Source organism: Oncorhynchus nerka, linkage group LG13, assembly GCF_034236695.1.
Source record: "Oncorhynchus nerka isolate Pitt River linkage group LG13, Oner_Uvic_2.0, whole genome shotgun sequence".
In the NCBI taxonomy this organism is placed as follows: Eukaryota; Metazoa; Chordata; class Actinopteri; order Salmoniformes; family Salmonidae; genus Oncorhynchus; species Oncorhynchus nerka.
Window position 1 is genome coordinate 25,380,089 of NC_088408.1, and position 14,874 is coordinate 25,394,962.

The 14,874-nt window shown below is 43.2% G+C and overlaps 1 protein-coding gene across 1 annotated transcript; it reads left to right on the forward strand.

Moving 5' to 3' along the window:
• The first annotated feature begins 8,603 nt into the window (after positions 1-8,603).
• On the forward strand, positions 8,604-10,112 carry LOC115121690 (G-protein coupled receptor 6). Its single transcript, XM_029650818.2, has one exon. It carries the CDS (start codon positions 8,712-8,714, stop codon positions 9,720-9,722), a length of 1,011 nt encoding a protein of 336 aa, XP_029506678.1. The 5' UTR covers positions 8,604-8,711; the 3' UTR covers positions 9,723-10,112.
• Positions 10,113-14,874: the final 4,762 nt, after the last annotated feature.

The window sequence follows — 14,874 nt, forward strand, 5'->3', positions numbered from 1 at the left end:
CCAGAAGAGCTAAATGCCTTTTATGCTCGCTTTGAGGCAAGCAGCGCTGAAGCATGCATGAGAGCACCAGCTGTTCAGGACGACTATGTAATAACGCTCTTGGTAGCCGATGTGAGCAAGAGCTTTAAACAGGTCAACATTCACAAAGCTGCGGGCCAGACGGATTACCAGGACGTGTACTCAAAGCATGCGCAGACCAACTGGGAAGTGTCTTCACTGACATTTTCAACCTCTCCCTGACCGAGTCTATAATACCTACATGTTTCAAGCAGACCACCATAGTCCCTGTGCCCAAGGAAGCGAAGGTAACCTGCCTAACTGATTACCGCCCGTAGCACTCACGTCGGGAGCCATGAAGTGCTTCTAAAGGCTGGTCATGGCTCACATCAACAGCATCCTCCCAGATACCCTAGACCCACTTCAATTTGCATACCGCACCAACAGATCCACAGATGATGCAATCTCAATTGCACTCCACAATGCCCTTTCCCACCTGGACAAACAGAACACCTATGAGAGAATGCTGTTCATTGACTACAGCTCAACGTTCAACACCATAGTGCCCACAAAGCTCATCACTGAGCTAAGGAGCCTGGGACTAAACACCTCCCTCTGCAACTGGAGGCTGGACTTCTTGACGGGCCGCCCCCAGGTGGTGAGTGTAGGCAACAACACGTCAGCAACTCTGATCCTCAACACTGGGGCCACTCAGGGTTGTGTGCTTAGTCCCCTCCTGTACTCCCTGTTCACCCACGACTGCGTGGCCAAACACGACTCCAACACCATCATTAAGTTTGCTGACGACACAACAGTGGTAGGCCTGATCACCGACAACGATGAGACAGCCTATAGGGAGGAGGTCAGAGACCTGGCAGTGTGGTGCCAGGACAACAACCTCTCCCTCAATGTGAGCAAGACAAAGGAGCTGATCGTGGACAACAGGAAAAGGCGGGCCGAGTGAAACAGGTAGAGAGTTTCACGTTCCTTGGTGTCCACATCACCAACGAACTATCATGGTCCAAACACTTCAAGACAGTCGTGAAGCGGGCACGACTAGACCTTTTCCCCCTCAGGAGACTGAAAAGAATTGGCAAGGGTCCGCAGATCCTCAAAAAGTTCCAAAACTGGTCAGAGACTCCAGTCACCCAAGTCATAGACTGTTTTCTCTGTTACCGCACGGCAAGCGGCACCGGAGCGCCAAGTCTAGGACCAAAAGGCTCCTTAACAGCTTCTACCCCCAAGCCATAAGACTGCTGAACAATTAACCAAATGGCCACCGGATTACTCGCTGTTTATTATCTATGCATAGTCACTTCACCCCTACATACAGTGCCTTGCGAAAGTATTCGGCCCCCTTGAACTTTGCGACCTTTTGCCACATTTCAGGCTTCAAACATAAAGATATAATACTGTATTTTTTTGTGAAGAATCAACAACAAGTGGGACACAATCATGAAGTGGAACGACATTTATTGGATATTTCAAACTTTTTTAACAAATCAAAAACTGAAAAATTGGGCGTGCAAAATTATTCAGCCCCTTTACTTTCAGTGCAGCAAACTCTCTCCAGAAGTTCAGTGAGGATCTCTGAATGATCCAATGTTGACCTAAATGACTAATGATGATAAATACAATCCACCTGTGTGTAATCAAGTCTCCGTATAAATGCACCTGCACTGTGATAGTCTCAGAGGTCCGTTAAAAGCGCAGAGAGCATCATGAAGAACAAGGAACACACCAGGCAGGTCCGAGATACTGTTGTGAAGAAGTTTAAAGCCGGATTTGGATACAAAAATATTTCCCAAGCTTTAAACATCCCAAGGAGCACTGTGCAAGCGATAATATTGAAATGGAAGGAGTATCAGACCACTGCAAATCTACCAAGACCTGGCCGTCCCTCTAAACTTTCAGCTCATACAAGGAGAAGACTGATCAGAGATGCAGCCAAGAGGCCCATGATCACTCTGGATGAACTGCAGAGATCTACAGCTGAGGTGGGAGACTCTGTCCATAGGACAACAATCAGTCGTATATTGCACAAATCTGGCCTTTATGGAAGAGTGGCAAGAAGAAAGCCATTTCTTAAAGATATCCATAAAAAGTGTCGTTTAAAGTTTGCCACAAGCCACCTGGGAGACACACCAAACATGTGTAAGAAGGTGCTCTGGTCAGATGAAACCAAAATTGAACTTTTTGGCAACAATGCAAAACGTTATGTTTGGCGTAAAAGCAACACAGCTCATCACCCTGAACACACCATCCCCACTGTCAAACATGGTGGTGGCAGCATCATGGTTTGGGCCTGCTTTTCTTCAGCAGGGACAGGGAAGATGGTTAAAATTGATGGGAAGATGGATGGAGCCAAATACAGGACCATTCTGGAAGAAAACCTGATGGAGTCTGCAAAAGACCTGAGACTGGGACGGAGATTTGTCTTCCAACAAGACAATGATCCAAAACATAAAGCAAAATCTACAATGGAATGGTTCAAAAATAAACATATCCAGGTGTTAGAATGGCCAAGTCAAAGTCCAGACCTGAATCCAATCGAGAATCTGTGGAAAGAACTGAAAACTGCTGTTCACAAATGCTCTCCATCCAACCTCACTGAGCTCGAGCTGTTTTGCAAGGAGGAATGGGAAAAAATGTCAGTCTCTCGATGTGCAAAACTGATAGAGACATACCCCAAGCGACTTACAGCTGTAATCGCAGCAAAAGGTGGTGCTACAATGTATTAACTTAAGGGGGCTGAATAATTTTGCACGCCCAATTTTTCAGTTTTTGATTTGTTAAAAAAGTTTGAAATATCCAATAAATGTCGTTCCACTTCATAATTGTGTCCCACTTGTTGTTGATTCTTCACAAAAAATACAGTTTTATATCTTTATGTTTGAAGCCTGAAATGTGGCAAAAGGTCGCAAAGTTCAAGGGGGCCGAATACTTTCGCAAGGCACTGTACATATACAAATGACCTCAACTAACCTGTACCCCCGCACACTGACTCGGTACCCCCTGTACATAACCTCATTATTGTTATTTTATATTTTCTTCACTCTTTCTTGAACTGCACTGTTGCTTAAGGGCTTGTATAAGTAAGCATTTCACGGTAAGGTCTACACTGTTGGTTAAGGGCTTGTAAGTAAGCATTTCACGGTAAGGTCTACACTGTTGGTTAAGGGCTTGTAAGTAAGCATTTCACGGTAAGGTCTACACTGTTGGTTAAGGGCTTGTAAGTAAGCATTTCACGGTAAGGTCTACACTGTTGCTTAAGGGCTTGTAAGTAAGCATTTCACGGTAAGGTCTACACTGTTGCTTAAGGGCTTGAAAGTAAGCATTTCACGGTAAGGTCTACACTGTTGCTTAAGGGCTTGTAAGTAAAGCATTTCACGGTAAGGTCTACACTGTTGGTTAAGGGCTTGTAAGTAAGCATTTCACGGTAAAGTCTACACTGTTGCTTAAGGGCTTGTAAGTAAGCATTTTACGGTAAGGTCTACACTGTTGCTTAAGGGCTTGTAAGTAAGCATTTCACGGTAAGGTCTACACTGTTGGTTAAGGGCTTGTAAAGTAAGCATTTCACGGTAAGGTCTACACTGTTGGTTAAGGGCTTGTAAGTAAGCATTTCACGGTAAGGTCTACACTGTTGCTTAAGGGCTTGTAAGTAAGCATTTCACGGTAAGGTCTACACTGTTGGTTAAGGGCTTGTAAGTAAGCATTTCACGGTAAAGTCTACACTGTTGCTTAAGGGCTTGTAATTAAGCATTTCACAGTAAGGTCTACACTGTTGGTTAAGGGCTTGTAAAGTAAGCATTTCACGGTAAGGTCTACACTGTTGCTTAAGGGCTTGTAAGTAAGCATTTCACGGTAAGGTCTACACTGTTGGTTAAGGGCTTGTAAGTAAGCATTTCACGGTAAAGTCTACACTGTTGCTTAAGGGCTTGTAATTAAGCATTTCACAGTAAGGTCTACACTGTTGGTTAAGGGCTTGTAAAGTAAGCATTTCACGGTAAGGTCTACACATGTATTCGACGCATGTGACAAATAAAGTTTGATTTGATGGGGGCGTAGACATTGATGGATTTTGTTCATGAAACAAAAAAGTATTTGTTTTAATGTATGGAGGCAATTCAAACGGACCCCCTGCAGCTAGACAACGACATTCCATGAGACTCCTGTTTCCACCAGTTGAGGACGAAGACAGTATCTCCAAGCTAAGGTTGGTCGTAAATGATCTGGGCTACACCAAACAGTACCTATCCTGTAACTCCCAGGAATGGATACCAAAGCTCTTTGGTTAAATCACATTGCAGGTGTCTATGGGGGCATCGGGATGCTTTGGGAGCGAACTCCAGCTCCCTGCGACGCAGTGCAGAGACGGTGTCTGGTTGGCTAGATAGGAGTATTTAAAATAACTAAAACAATCGTTCATGCTCTAACTTTTGTGAAAATATTGAACTATAATAAAATGCATTTTCTAAACTGGTGATCTGTAACTGAACTGTGCAGGGAACATGATAGGCCATTATTTAAGGTTGAAATCCTTCTCAATAAACAGGAGGCGTAGTCTACATAGAGCCTGTTTAAAAATACCGTCGGCTACACATATTACTCAAACGTAAACTTGCGTACTTGCTATGTCTCGACCACTACCTCCGGAGGTAGCACGACATTCGCACGACTGTTGCCCCCCTTGAAGCTGGGCAGTCTAAACAGAAATGTGTTGTTTAGCCAACACTCCTACAGTACAAGTGGTAATAGCAGAGCAATGTTGAAACAGCTGAAATGTATATTTTTCTGATATTTGAGACTTGTTTTATTAAGCTTTTACCTGAAATTAAAGTAACAGCATGTTAAACATTCTGAAATTGTCACAGTAGCTGCCGGCTGCACTGAGCCAAGTAAAACTAAGTAATCCCATGGAAACATTAAAACCCTTTACACAGACAGACAACTGCGATTGGACAATAAAACCGACAGGGCTGAGCTCTCTGTATGCAGGGTTGCATTGTGTCTGCCTTTGCAGCTTTAATTAAAAACTTCTTCAGGCTAGGGTCCTTTTTTCTCAATTTCCGCCTGAAGTAAACTGCCTGTTGCTCAGGCCTTGAAGCCAGGATATACATATAATTTTTTCCATTAGAAAGAAGACACTTTGAAGTTTGTAGAAATGTTAAAATAATGTAGGAGAATATAACACAATAGATATGGTAGGAGACAATCCAAAGAAAAACCCTTACAATAAAGTATAGGGAAATAATGAAATCTAGCTCCCAGTATGCAATTCCTATGGCTTACACTGGGTGTTGGCACTCAATGTTTCAGGCAAAATTATTAAGAATAATGAGTTTTACTTCAGGGACACAGTCTTCGAAATTTGTGTGCGCGAGCGCCATGAAGACAACGCGCACCTGCTAATATTGGTTTCCTATTGAACATACTTCTTTCCATATGAAATGTTATAGTTTGATTACATTTTAGGGTATCTGAGGATTAAATAGAAACTTATTTTGACTTGTTGAAACAAAGTTTAGAGGTAGATTTTCGTATTCCTATCTTGGCATGTTGAACGAGTGGATTACTGAAATCTATGGCGCCAACTAAACTGACTTTTTGGGATATAAAGAAGGATTTTATCTAACAAAACGACACTACATGTTATAGCTGGGACCCTTTCGATGACAAATCAGAGGAAGATTTTCAAAAAGTAAGTGAATATTTAATGACTATTTGTGAATTTATGACTATTTGTGAATTTTTGGGGGTGACGTCCTCAAACAATCGCATGGCATGTAAACCCTACTGTAAATCAGACAGGGCAGTTAGATGAACAAGAATTTCAGCTTTCAACCGATATAAGATACTTGTATGTACAGAAATGTTTAATATCCATAATTTTTATGATTATTTATTTGAATTGCGTGCCCTCCAGTTTCACTCGAAGTTGTCCTGCTAGCGGGACGCCTAGCCTGAAGAAGTTTTAATTTAAAGATACTCATACAGCATGTTACCACTATTGTTTTGATTGATTATTTCCAGTCAATCATTTTGGATTAAAAAGGCCCAGGTAGTCTAGCCACCTGAAGTTTGAATTTAAACCAAATTTGATAACATTCACATTTTCTCAGAACACAAATAAATGGGCCTATTTTAGGCAATAAATACATACACTAGTATGTGGACACCCCTTCAAATGAGTGTATTCAGCGATTTCAGCTACATCCGTTGCTTACAGGTGTATAAAATTGAGCACATCGCCATGCAATCTCCATAGACAAACATGGCAACATTTTGGGGAAGGCCCTTTCCTGTCATGCACAAATCGAGTTCCATACAGAAATGGTTTGTCGAGATGGAAGAACTTGAATGGCCTGCACAGAGCCCTGACTTCAACCCCATCGAGCACCTTTGGTATGAATTGGAACACCGAATGTGAGCCAACCTCACTAATGCTCTTGTGGCTGAATGGAAGCAAGTCCCAGCATCAATTTTCCAACGTCTAGAGGAAAGCCTTCCCAGAAGAGTGGAGGCTGTTATAGCAACAAAGGGGGGACCAACTCCATATTAATGGCCATGATTATGGAATGATATGTCCGATGAGCAGGTGTCCACATATTTTTGGTCATGTAGTGCAGCTTAGGCTATAAAAACATGACTTGACGTTTTCGCAGGCTCACTACTCCCGAGTGGTGCAGATTTCTAAGGCATTGCATCTCAGTGTTAAAGGCGTCACTACAGACCCTGGATCGATTCCAGGCTGTATCACAACCGGCCGTGATTGGGAGTCCCATAGGGCCCGTTGTCCGGTTTAGTGTTTGGCCAGCGAAGGCCGTCATTGTAAATAAGAATTTGTTAACTGACTTACCTAGTTAAATAAAGGTTCAATAAAAATAAAGATGGGATCAGAGCATTGGCTTCCCCAGTAAATACCAGCAACAGTGTGTAAAAACCTTGTGAAGACTTACAGAAAACGTTTGACCTCTGTCAACAAAGGGTATATAACAAAGTATTGAGAGAAACTTTTATTTATTTATTTAACCTTTATTTAACCAGGCAAGTCAGTTAAGAACAAATTCTTATTTTCAATGACGGCCTAGGAACAGTGGGTTAACTGCCTGTTCAGGGGCAGAACGACAGATTTGTACCTTGTCAGCTCGGGGGTTTTGAACTTGCAACCTTCCGGTTGCTAGTCCAACGCTCTAACCACTAGGCTACCCTGCCGCCCCAATGTAGTGCAGCTTAGGCACTTGACCAAATACTTATTTTCCACCATCATTTGCAAATAAATTCATTAAAAATCCTACAATGTGATTTTCTGGATTTTTTTTCTCATTTTGTCTGTCATAGTTGATGAAAATGACATTAGTCCGGCCTCTCTCATCTTTTTAAGTGGGAGAACCTGCACAATTGGTGGCTGACTAAATACTTTTATGTCCCACTGTATGTATGGTCAATTTGAGCAGTAGACCAAGAATGTTGTGTTGCCAGCCACAACGAAGGGTAAGGCAGGGTTGTAACGTGAATTGAAAAGTGAAAAGCCACTCAGAATCTCGTAGAGGTAATAGTGGACCAAAAAGGATGGTTAGGTTACCACATCTAGAAAGCCGTACACGGAGAATGCAGTTTCAACACAAGCACTTCCACACACATCACACACAGACACACGCACACAAATGTATCCTGACACACACGCTCCCTCTTACACATTTCAGGACTGGATTACTTTGACTAGTGCCTATCCGCAACCAGTAACTTTCTGATATAAGAAATGTGCCATTTCATCTTTTTTACTTCAAGAAAGAGTTTGTAACCAAGTGAAATTAGCATTAGTCCGACTGTGATCTGTTTGGCCGTGCGCTGAGCAGGGCGCTGTGAAGTCTTCATGGGCAGAGTGCCGCTGCATGGTCTACACGTTTAATCTTGAGCGTGTGATCGCGGTCGGCCTTCTCATGTCTGCATCTCTCCTCTCTCTTTCTCTCTCTCTCTACAGTATGTGACCTGACGTCACTTGGGTTTAATAGCGCTCCACCGCTTGCAAACGTCAGTCTTTACCGTTCTGGCTCTCGCGCTCTTGTCCCTCTCCCCCGCGCCAGTCAATGCTTCAGGTCGCACCTGCCCTTGGTGTCTCGCCTATGCGAGGGAAACGGAACAAATCCGAGGGCTTTACCTGAGCTATTTCGAGGAAAGGGACAGTTGTGATTTTCTACAAATACATTTTTTCCGAAAGCTCTGAGAGGAGAGGTATGTAATCTACATTACCATTTCACATGGAAACTAAAATTTGGTGAAAAGACGATGTGCTACTTTATTGAGTTTTGATAATATTGTGTATCAGTTTGTTTCGTTATTGGGAGTTAAGTGGGACAGGGGTGCATTTTTATCCACGATCATAGCCTATTATTCCCTTTCAAGTTTCAGCACCATGGATAGCTCCTCGGGCACTGCTCTTCATGCGGTCTCAAAAGTTGGACACAAGCTTTTGGATAATATTACCGTGATGTCATAACAGTTTTATGTCTTTTATGAGTTTTTCATGATTCAGGTTTGGCGTTTTTAGCCGCTGCATGAGTTGCCCACGTTTCCGCACCACGGATAGCTCCTACCCTGCTGTCTCTAGGCATTGCATATTTTTACATATGGCAATTGTGAAACTAAATTGCAACCTCTCTCTCTCTCTGTAATTTTCTCTTCAGGAGGAAAAAGGTGACACATGCGCAGACATGAACGAGACTTTCCTCGGTAACGACACTGTGGCGACAGCCACGTTGGCTGGAAAGGCTTTCCCGTGTATGGAGGCCAACTATCCAGAGAGAAACGGCTGCCTGGAACTCTCCGCCGCCCCGCAGGACTTCCCCATCAACCCGTGGGACATCATGCTTTGCATGTCGGGCACCGTCATCGCCTGTGAGAACAGCATCGTGGTGGCTATCATCTTCTATACGCCCACCATGCGCACCCCCATGTTCGTTCTCATAGGGAGCCTGGCCACTGCGGATTTACTGGCAGGCATGGGATTAATCCTCAATTTCGTGTTCCAGTACGTCATCTCCTCAGAGACTATCAGTCTTATTACTGTTGGGTTCCTAGTGGCCTCCTTCACGGCGTCCATCAGTAGCCTGCTGGCTATAACGGTGGACCGGTACTTTTCTCTCTACAACGCACTGACTTACTTCTCGGAGAAGACGCTCCACTATGTGCACCTGATGCTGGCGGGCACGTGGGGCGTGTCTATGTGCCTGGGCCTGCTACCCGTGCTGGGCTGGAACTGTCTGGACGACCCGAACTCGTGCAGCATCGTGCGCCCGCTCACTCGCAGCAACGTGACATTGTTGGCGGTCTCCTTCTTCGTCATCTTCATACTCATGCTGACTCTCTACTTCAAGATCTGCAAGATCGTATGCCACCACGCGCACCAGATCGCTCTCCAGAAGCACTTCTTCACTGCCTCGCACTACGTGGCCACCAAGAAGGGCGTGTCCACGCTGGCCATCATCCTGGGCACCTTCGGCGCGAGCTGGCTGCCCTTCGCTATTTACTGCCTGGTGGGAGAGCGCGAGTACCCGTTGGTGTACACGTACGCCACGCTGCTTCCGGCCACCTACAACTCCATGATCAACCCAATCATCTACGCCTACCGTAATGCCGAGATCCAGCGCTCGCTCTACGTCCTTTTCTGCGGCTGCTTTCAGACCAACGTAGCCTACCGCTCCAGGTCACCCAGTGAAGTTTAGAGGGGTGCTGAGTGAACTCTGATGACAGTGTGTTTGTGTGTTGGCCACCGACAATTCGCTTTCAGTTGACTGTAAATGCTTTAAACAAGTGGATTCGGCGCTCAAATGTATATCTAACATAAGCATCTGCACTTTATTGCAACTGAAGACCAGGACACAGTCCGTCTGAAATGCTGTGAACAACAACTTTTGTGATGAAAAGAAAAACGTCATCATGAATGTATTTATATTAAAAAATATTTAAAAATCGAGCACTTTATTATGTATTTGAAATGCCAAAGCAGTATTGCATAGGCCTATATATATATGTTGGAGTTGTACTTTGTATTTGTCAGTAATGTGGGTCATTTTCTATTTTGTAAAGGTGTCTATATTGTAAATTTTATAAGAGATGAGTATGTGAATAAAATGAGAAAATAAAGAACTGAATCAGTGAGCGCCACGTGTTTCTCTAAAAGTGTCCTCGTGCGGCATCTGTCTTTTCACTCTTTTCACTTTTCACTCATGACCCCCCCCCCCCCCCCCGGGTGGCTGTTTAGTTAGGCTAATGGCACATTGACTCAGTCAGTGCCGAAGAATGGCTTCAATTTGCACCCAGACATATTCAAAACGTGTTTTCTCAAAGTGTGTGTGCATATGCGAAAGAGAGAGAGAGACACACAATTGTGCATTGATAGAGTAGACCTACATTACGTGCATTTGCCCACTAGACGGTTCCAATTTATGTAAGCCCTGTGGTGGAAAAAATAACCAATTGTTATACTTGAGTAAAAGTAAAGATACTTAAATATAAAATATAAAACTCACCTTGTAAAATATTACTTGAGTAAAAGGCAAAAGTATTTGGTTTTAAAAATAAACTTAAGTACGAAAAGTAATTGTAATTGCTAACATATACTTAAGTATCAAAAGTAAAAGTATGAATAATTTCCAATTCCTTATATTAACCAAACGATACCATTAATAACATTAAAAAAAAAAAGTTAATTCACAGATAGCCAGGGGCACACTCCAACACTCAGACATCATTTATAAAGAAGCCTGTACAGTACCACTCAAAAGTTTGGACACACCTACTCATTCAAGGGTTTTTCTTTATTTTTACAATGTTCTACATTGTAGAATAACAGTGAAGACATCAAAACTATGAAATAACACATATGTAATCATCAACCAAAAAAAGTGTTAAACAAATCTAAACATATTTTATATTTGAGATTCTTCAAAGTAGCCATCCTTTTGCACACTCTTGGCATTCTCTCAACCAGCTTTACGAGGAATGCTTTTCCAACAGTCTTGAAGGAGTTCCCACATATGCTGAGCACTTGTTGCCTGCTTTTCCTTCACTCTGCTGTCAAACTCAGCCCAAAACATCTGAATTGGGTTGAAGTCCAATGATTGTGGAGGCCAGGTCATCTGATGCAGCACTCCATCACTCTCCTTCTTGGTCAAATAGCCCTTACACAGCCTGGAGGTGTGTTTTGGGTCATTGTCCTGTTGCAAAACAAATGATAGTCCCACTAAGCGCAAACCAGATGGAATGGCGTATCACTGCAGAATGCTGTGGAAACCATGCTGGTGAAGTGTGCCTTGAATTCTAAATAACATTGCTCGTGTTTCGTAGCCCAAGTACGTCTCTTCTTATTATTGGGGTCCCTTAGTAGTGGTTTCTTTGCAGCAATTTGACAATGAAGGCCTGATTCACGCAGTCTCCTCTGAAGTTGATGTTGAGATGTGTCTGTTACTTGAACTCTGTGAGGTACAATCTGAGGTGCAGTTAATTGCTGATTTCTGAGGCTGGTAACTCTAATGAACTTATCCTCTGCAGCAGAGGTAACTCTGGGTCTTCCTTTCCTGTGGCAGTCCTCATCATGAGAGCCGATTTCATCATAGCACTTGATGGATTTTGCGACTGCACTTCAAGAAACTTTAAAAGTTCTTGAAATGTTCCGGATTGACTGACCTTCATGTCTTAAATTAATGATGGACTATTGTTTCTCTTTGCTTATTTGAGCTGTTCTTGCCATAATATGGACTTGGTCTTTTACCAAATAGAGCTATCTTCTGTATACCAACCCTACCTTGTCACAACACAACTGATTGGCTCAAACGAATTAAGACGGAAATAAATTCCACAAATTAACAAGGCACACCTGTTAATTGAAATGCATTCCAGGTGACTACCTCATGAAGCTGGTTGAGATAATGCCAAGAGTGTGCAAAGCTGTCATCAAGGCAAAGGGTGGCTACTTTGAAGAATATCAAATATCAAATATAACACTTTTTGGTTACTACATGATTCCATGTGTGTTAAAAAAGCTAATATTTTCTTTAGGAATGTAAATTAAATAAAAGTTGTCGAAAATATGAATAGTAAAGTACAGATACCCCAAAAAATACTTAAGTAATATTTTATAGTATCTACTGTATAGGCCTACACGACCTGCAGGTGTGACATCAACAAGAGACCGTCAAGCTGGGGGGGGGGGGGCAGGCAGTCAGTGACTGGAAACAAATATTGGGAAATGAGTCAAGCATGGCTGCTAGTTACTGTAAGTTGGCAATGGTATACTTAATTACATCTAGCATTAGCCAAAAGGACAATGCGTTCCAACATCAGTCACAGCTGCGCTGAACGGAACCCTCTGTATTGGGCAGACCCACGGTGTCGGTAATGTAACTCTGTACGGACACATCCACTTTGGTTTGATAAGATAATGTTATTAACGATATTAGCCTATGTGACCACATGCAATGAGAAAGGTCTACCACACATGCATAAGATAGTCTCACTGAACTAGACTGATATGCTAATGTTCAACAGATATTCATTTTGGTTATCTAGCATGACAAACTTTTTAATATTCCAGTGAAAGTCATTTCCCAATCTCTCTCTGTGTGTGTGGCCCCATTGATACCCTACTTATGAGGCAGTCTGTTGGTGCATCACTCCTTCGGGATGACTCCTGATAACCACTGATTAAACCGAACAGGAGTCTGCGCAGCCTCGGAACGCTCCCGCACAATAGTTTATCTGCAAGCCTGTTTAAACAGACATCCATCCCGCGCGGTGATGACGTCCAACGGCCGCGAGGGATGGAGGACGAGCGTCCCAGGACTCTGCTTGAACAATCATATATCTCTCCTACTCGTGAATGGCTTTAACACGCGCTTCCCAACTGTGTTCCTCTAATTACTATTGACGTGACTGATTCACAAGTTTTCCTCTCGGTTTTTTGAATGGTAGGCTATTACCCGTTTGATTAGGTTATTCGGCAGTAGGCCTAGGCTTAATGACACATCAGTCCTGAGGGCCACAAACGTATCGAAAGTCGATCGATATAAGATCGCACCTTTGACGTTTGTGCTCTGTGCAGTGCAATGAGAACTGGAGGAAAGGTTGCCGCACGCAGGTAATGGACCGTGTAGTTTGAGATGTTTGTTCATTGTAGTGAAATCTGTACCTGGACAGATGTTCCATCTTTTTTTAACCGAGTCAAGTCACTTAAGGGTGTCCTCATCCAAAGTGCTCTGCCTTGCCGCCTGTTTGTTTGCGCTTTATAACATCGCAGAGTCATCGCTTTATAACTCGCTCATGCGTAGGCGGGCCTAACTAAATAACAACCACACCACAGACTCGACAGGGGACACTTTTGTGAAGGCTACAGCACAAAGGTGGATGAAGTCTCAGATTGTGAGTGAGAGCAGCAGTGACAACCAATGTCCTCTTCTCTTGAAGGCAGGAGGTACTCTTAAGATCCACTCCTACATTTCACTAGTCCGCTCTTCAATCCACCGCTGTTGAGGTTTTATTCAGTTCTCTCACAGCACGGACTTGCATTATTATGGCCATGCGGACACATACAGACTAAGTTAATTGCTCAGTACTAAAATCATGTTCAGTGTAAGTAGGTTGGGTGTTGTCCGTGGTGCTGAAGATGCATTGCGCTCTAGTAGTGCTGAATGGACTGCACACAAATCTGCTAGTTCTCTAATGTCAAACCACTGTATACAATGTTGCTCTCCCTGTGCCTCTCTCTCTCGCTTAGTTAGTGTAATCTACATTTCCAACTCTACATTAACCTTACCCACATTAAACCAGTCAGTGACTGCTGTGCTCAGACTCTTGTATGAAAGTCATTACCTAATGAAGGTGGAAGGAGGTAGGGCTGGAGAGAGAGGGTGTTATGTAATCCCGGGCACAGTAGCACTCAGTGCAATCTCTGTTTGCTCATAGACACAGTATTAATACTCAACTTTAATTAGCATTATGGGGGAATGTAATGCTAATGTTACTGATGATGGACCTATTACACATCACAGATATAGTACTGTACAGATGCAGGATCTACATTTGATCACCCTGTTGCAGGAGAACCTTCCTGCAATACAGGACATTTTAAACTTGTAGTGTATTTGAGGCTTTAAAAGGCTTCTGAAGTTTGTAATTTTTACTTTGAAATATCAGACTTGATTTTCCCTTCACCAAAAATATGTATCAACCCCTACAAAAATGTCCATTAATTATAATGCACATAATAACTCACATTTCCTGTTGCTGCAGGATTATTTTCCTTATATAGAAAACTGGCTCAAATGAAGGTCCAACATCTGTAGTTGGTTTCTCTGATTTACTTAGGTGTGTATATGTTTATTGCCTGGATTCCACTGAAACATCAGTAAAACAGAGTGCTATTCAGTTTGCATTCCAGGCTGCTATTCCCCTGATATGCGGTATGGCTTTCTGTTTCGTCAAGATCTGCTGCCTTCCATAAAGAGCTAGTTGATCTGATTGAGTGATTATTTGTCTCTGGGGTGCTCCAGGACAGTATAGTTGTTGGTTCCTTCTGCTGCATAGGATGTCCATCCCTCGGTGAAATGGTCAAGGTGACATGCTGGAAGATTGTGTAACTTCTCTGTCGATACCAAGCGATTGGTCTACTGATTGTGTTATGATCAGTCCACCTCCTCTCTCTTGGGATCAATGTGCTCAACACGCACACACACACGCACGCACGCACACGCACGCACGCACGCACGCACGCACGCACGCACGCACGCACGCACACACCAGGGTCTCAGTAATTGTCTCAGACAGGCAGGCAGGCTAGGTTATATCCAGTGTCCACATCTCCTGTGTTGAACAGCCCCG

Excerpts from the sequence above, each read along its gene's own strand:
- LOC115121690 (XM_029650818.2), top strand. The coding sequence starts at position 8,712 with ATGAACGAGACTTTCCTCGGTAACGACACTGTGGCGACAGCCACGTTG.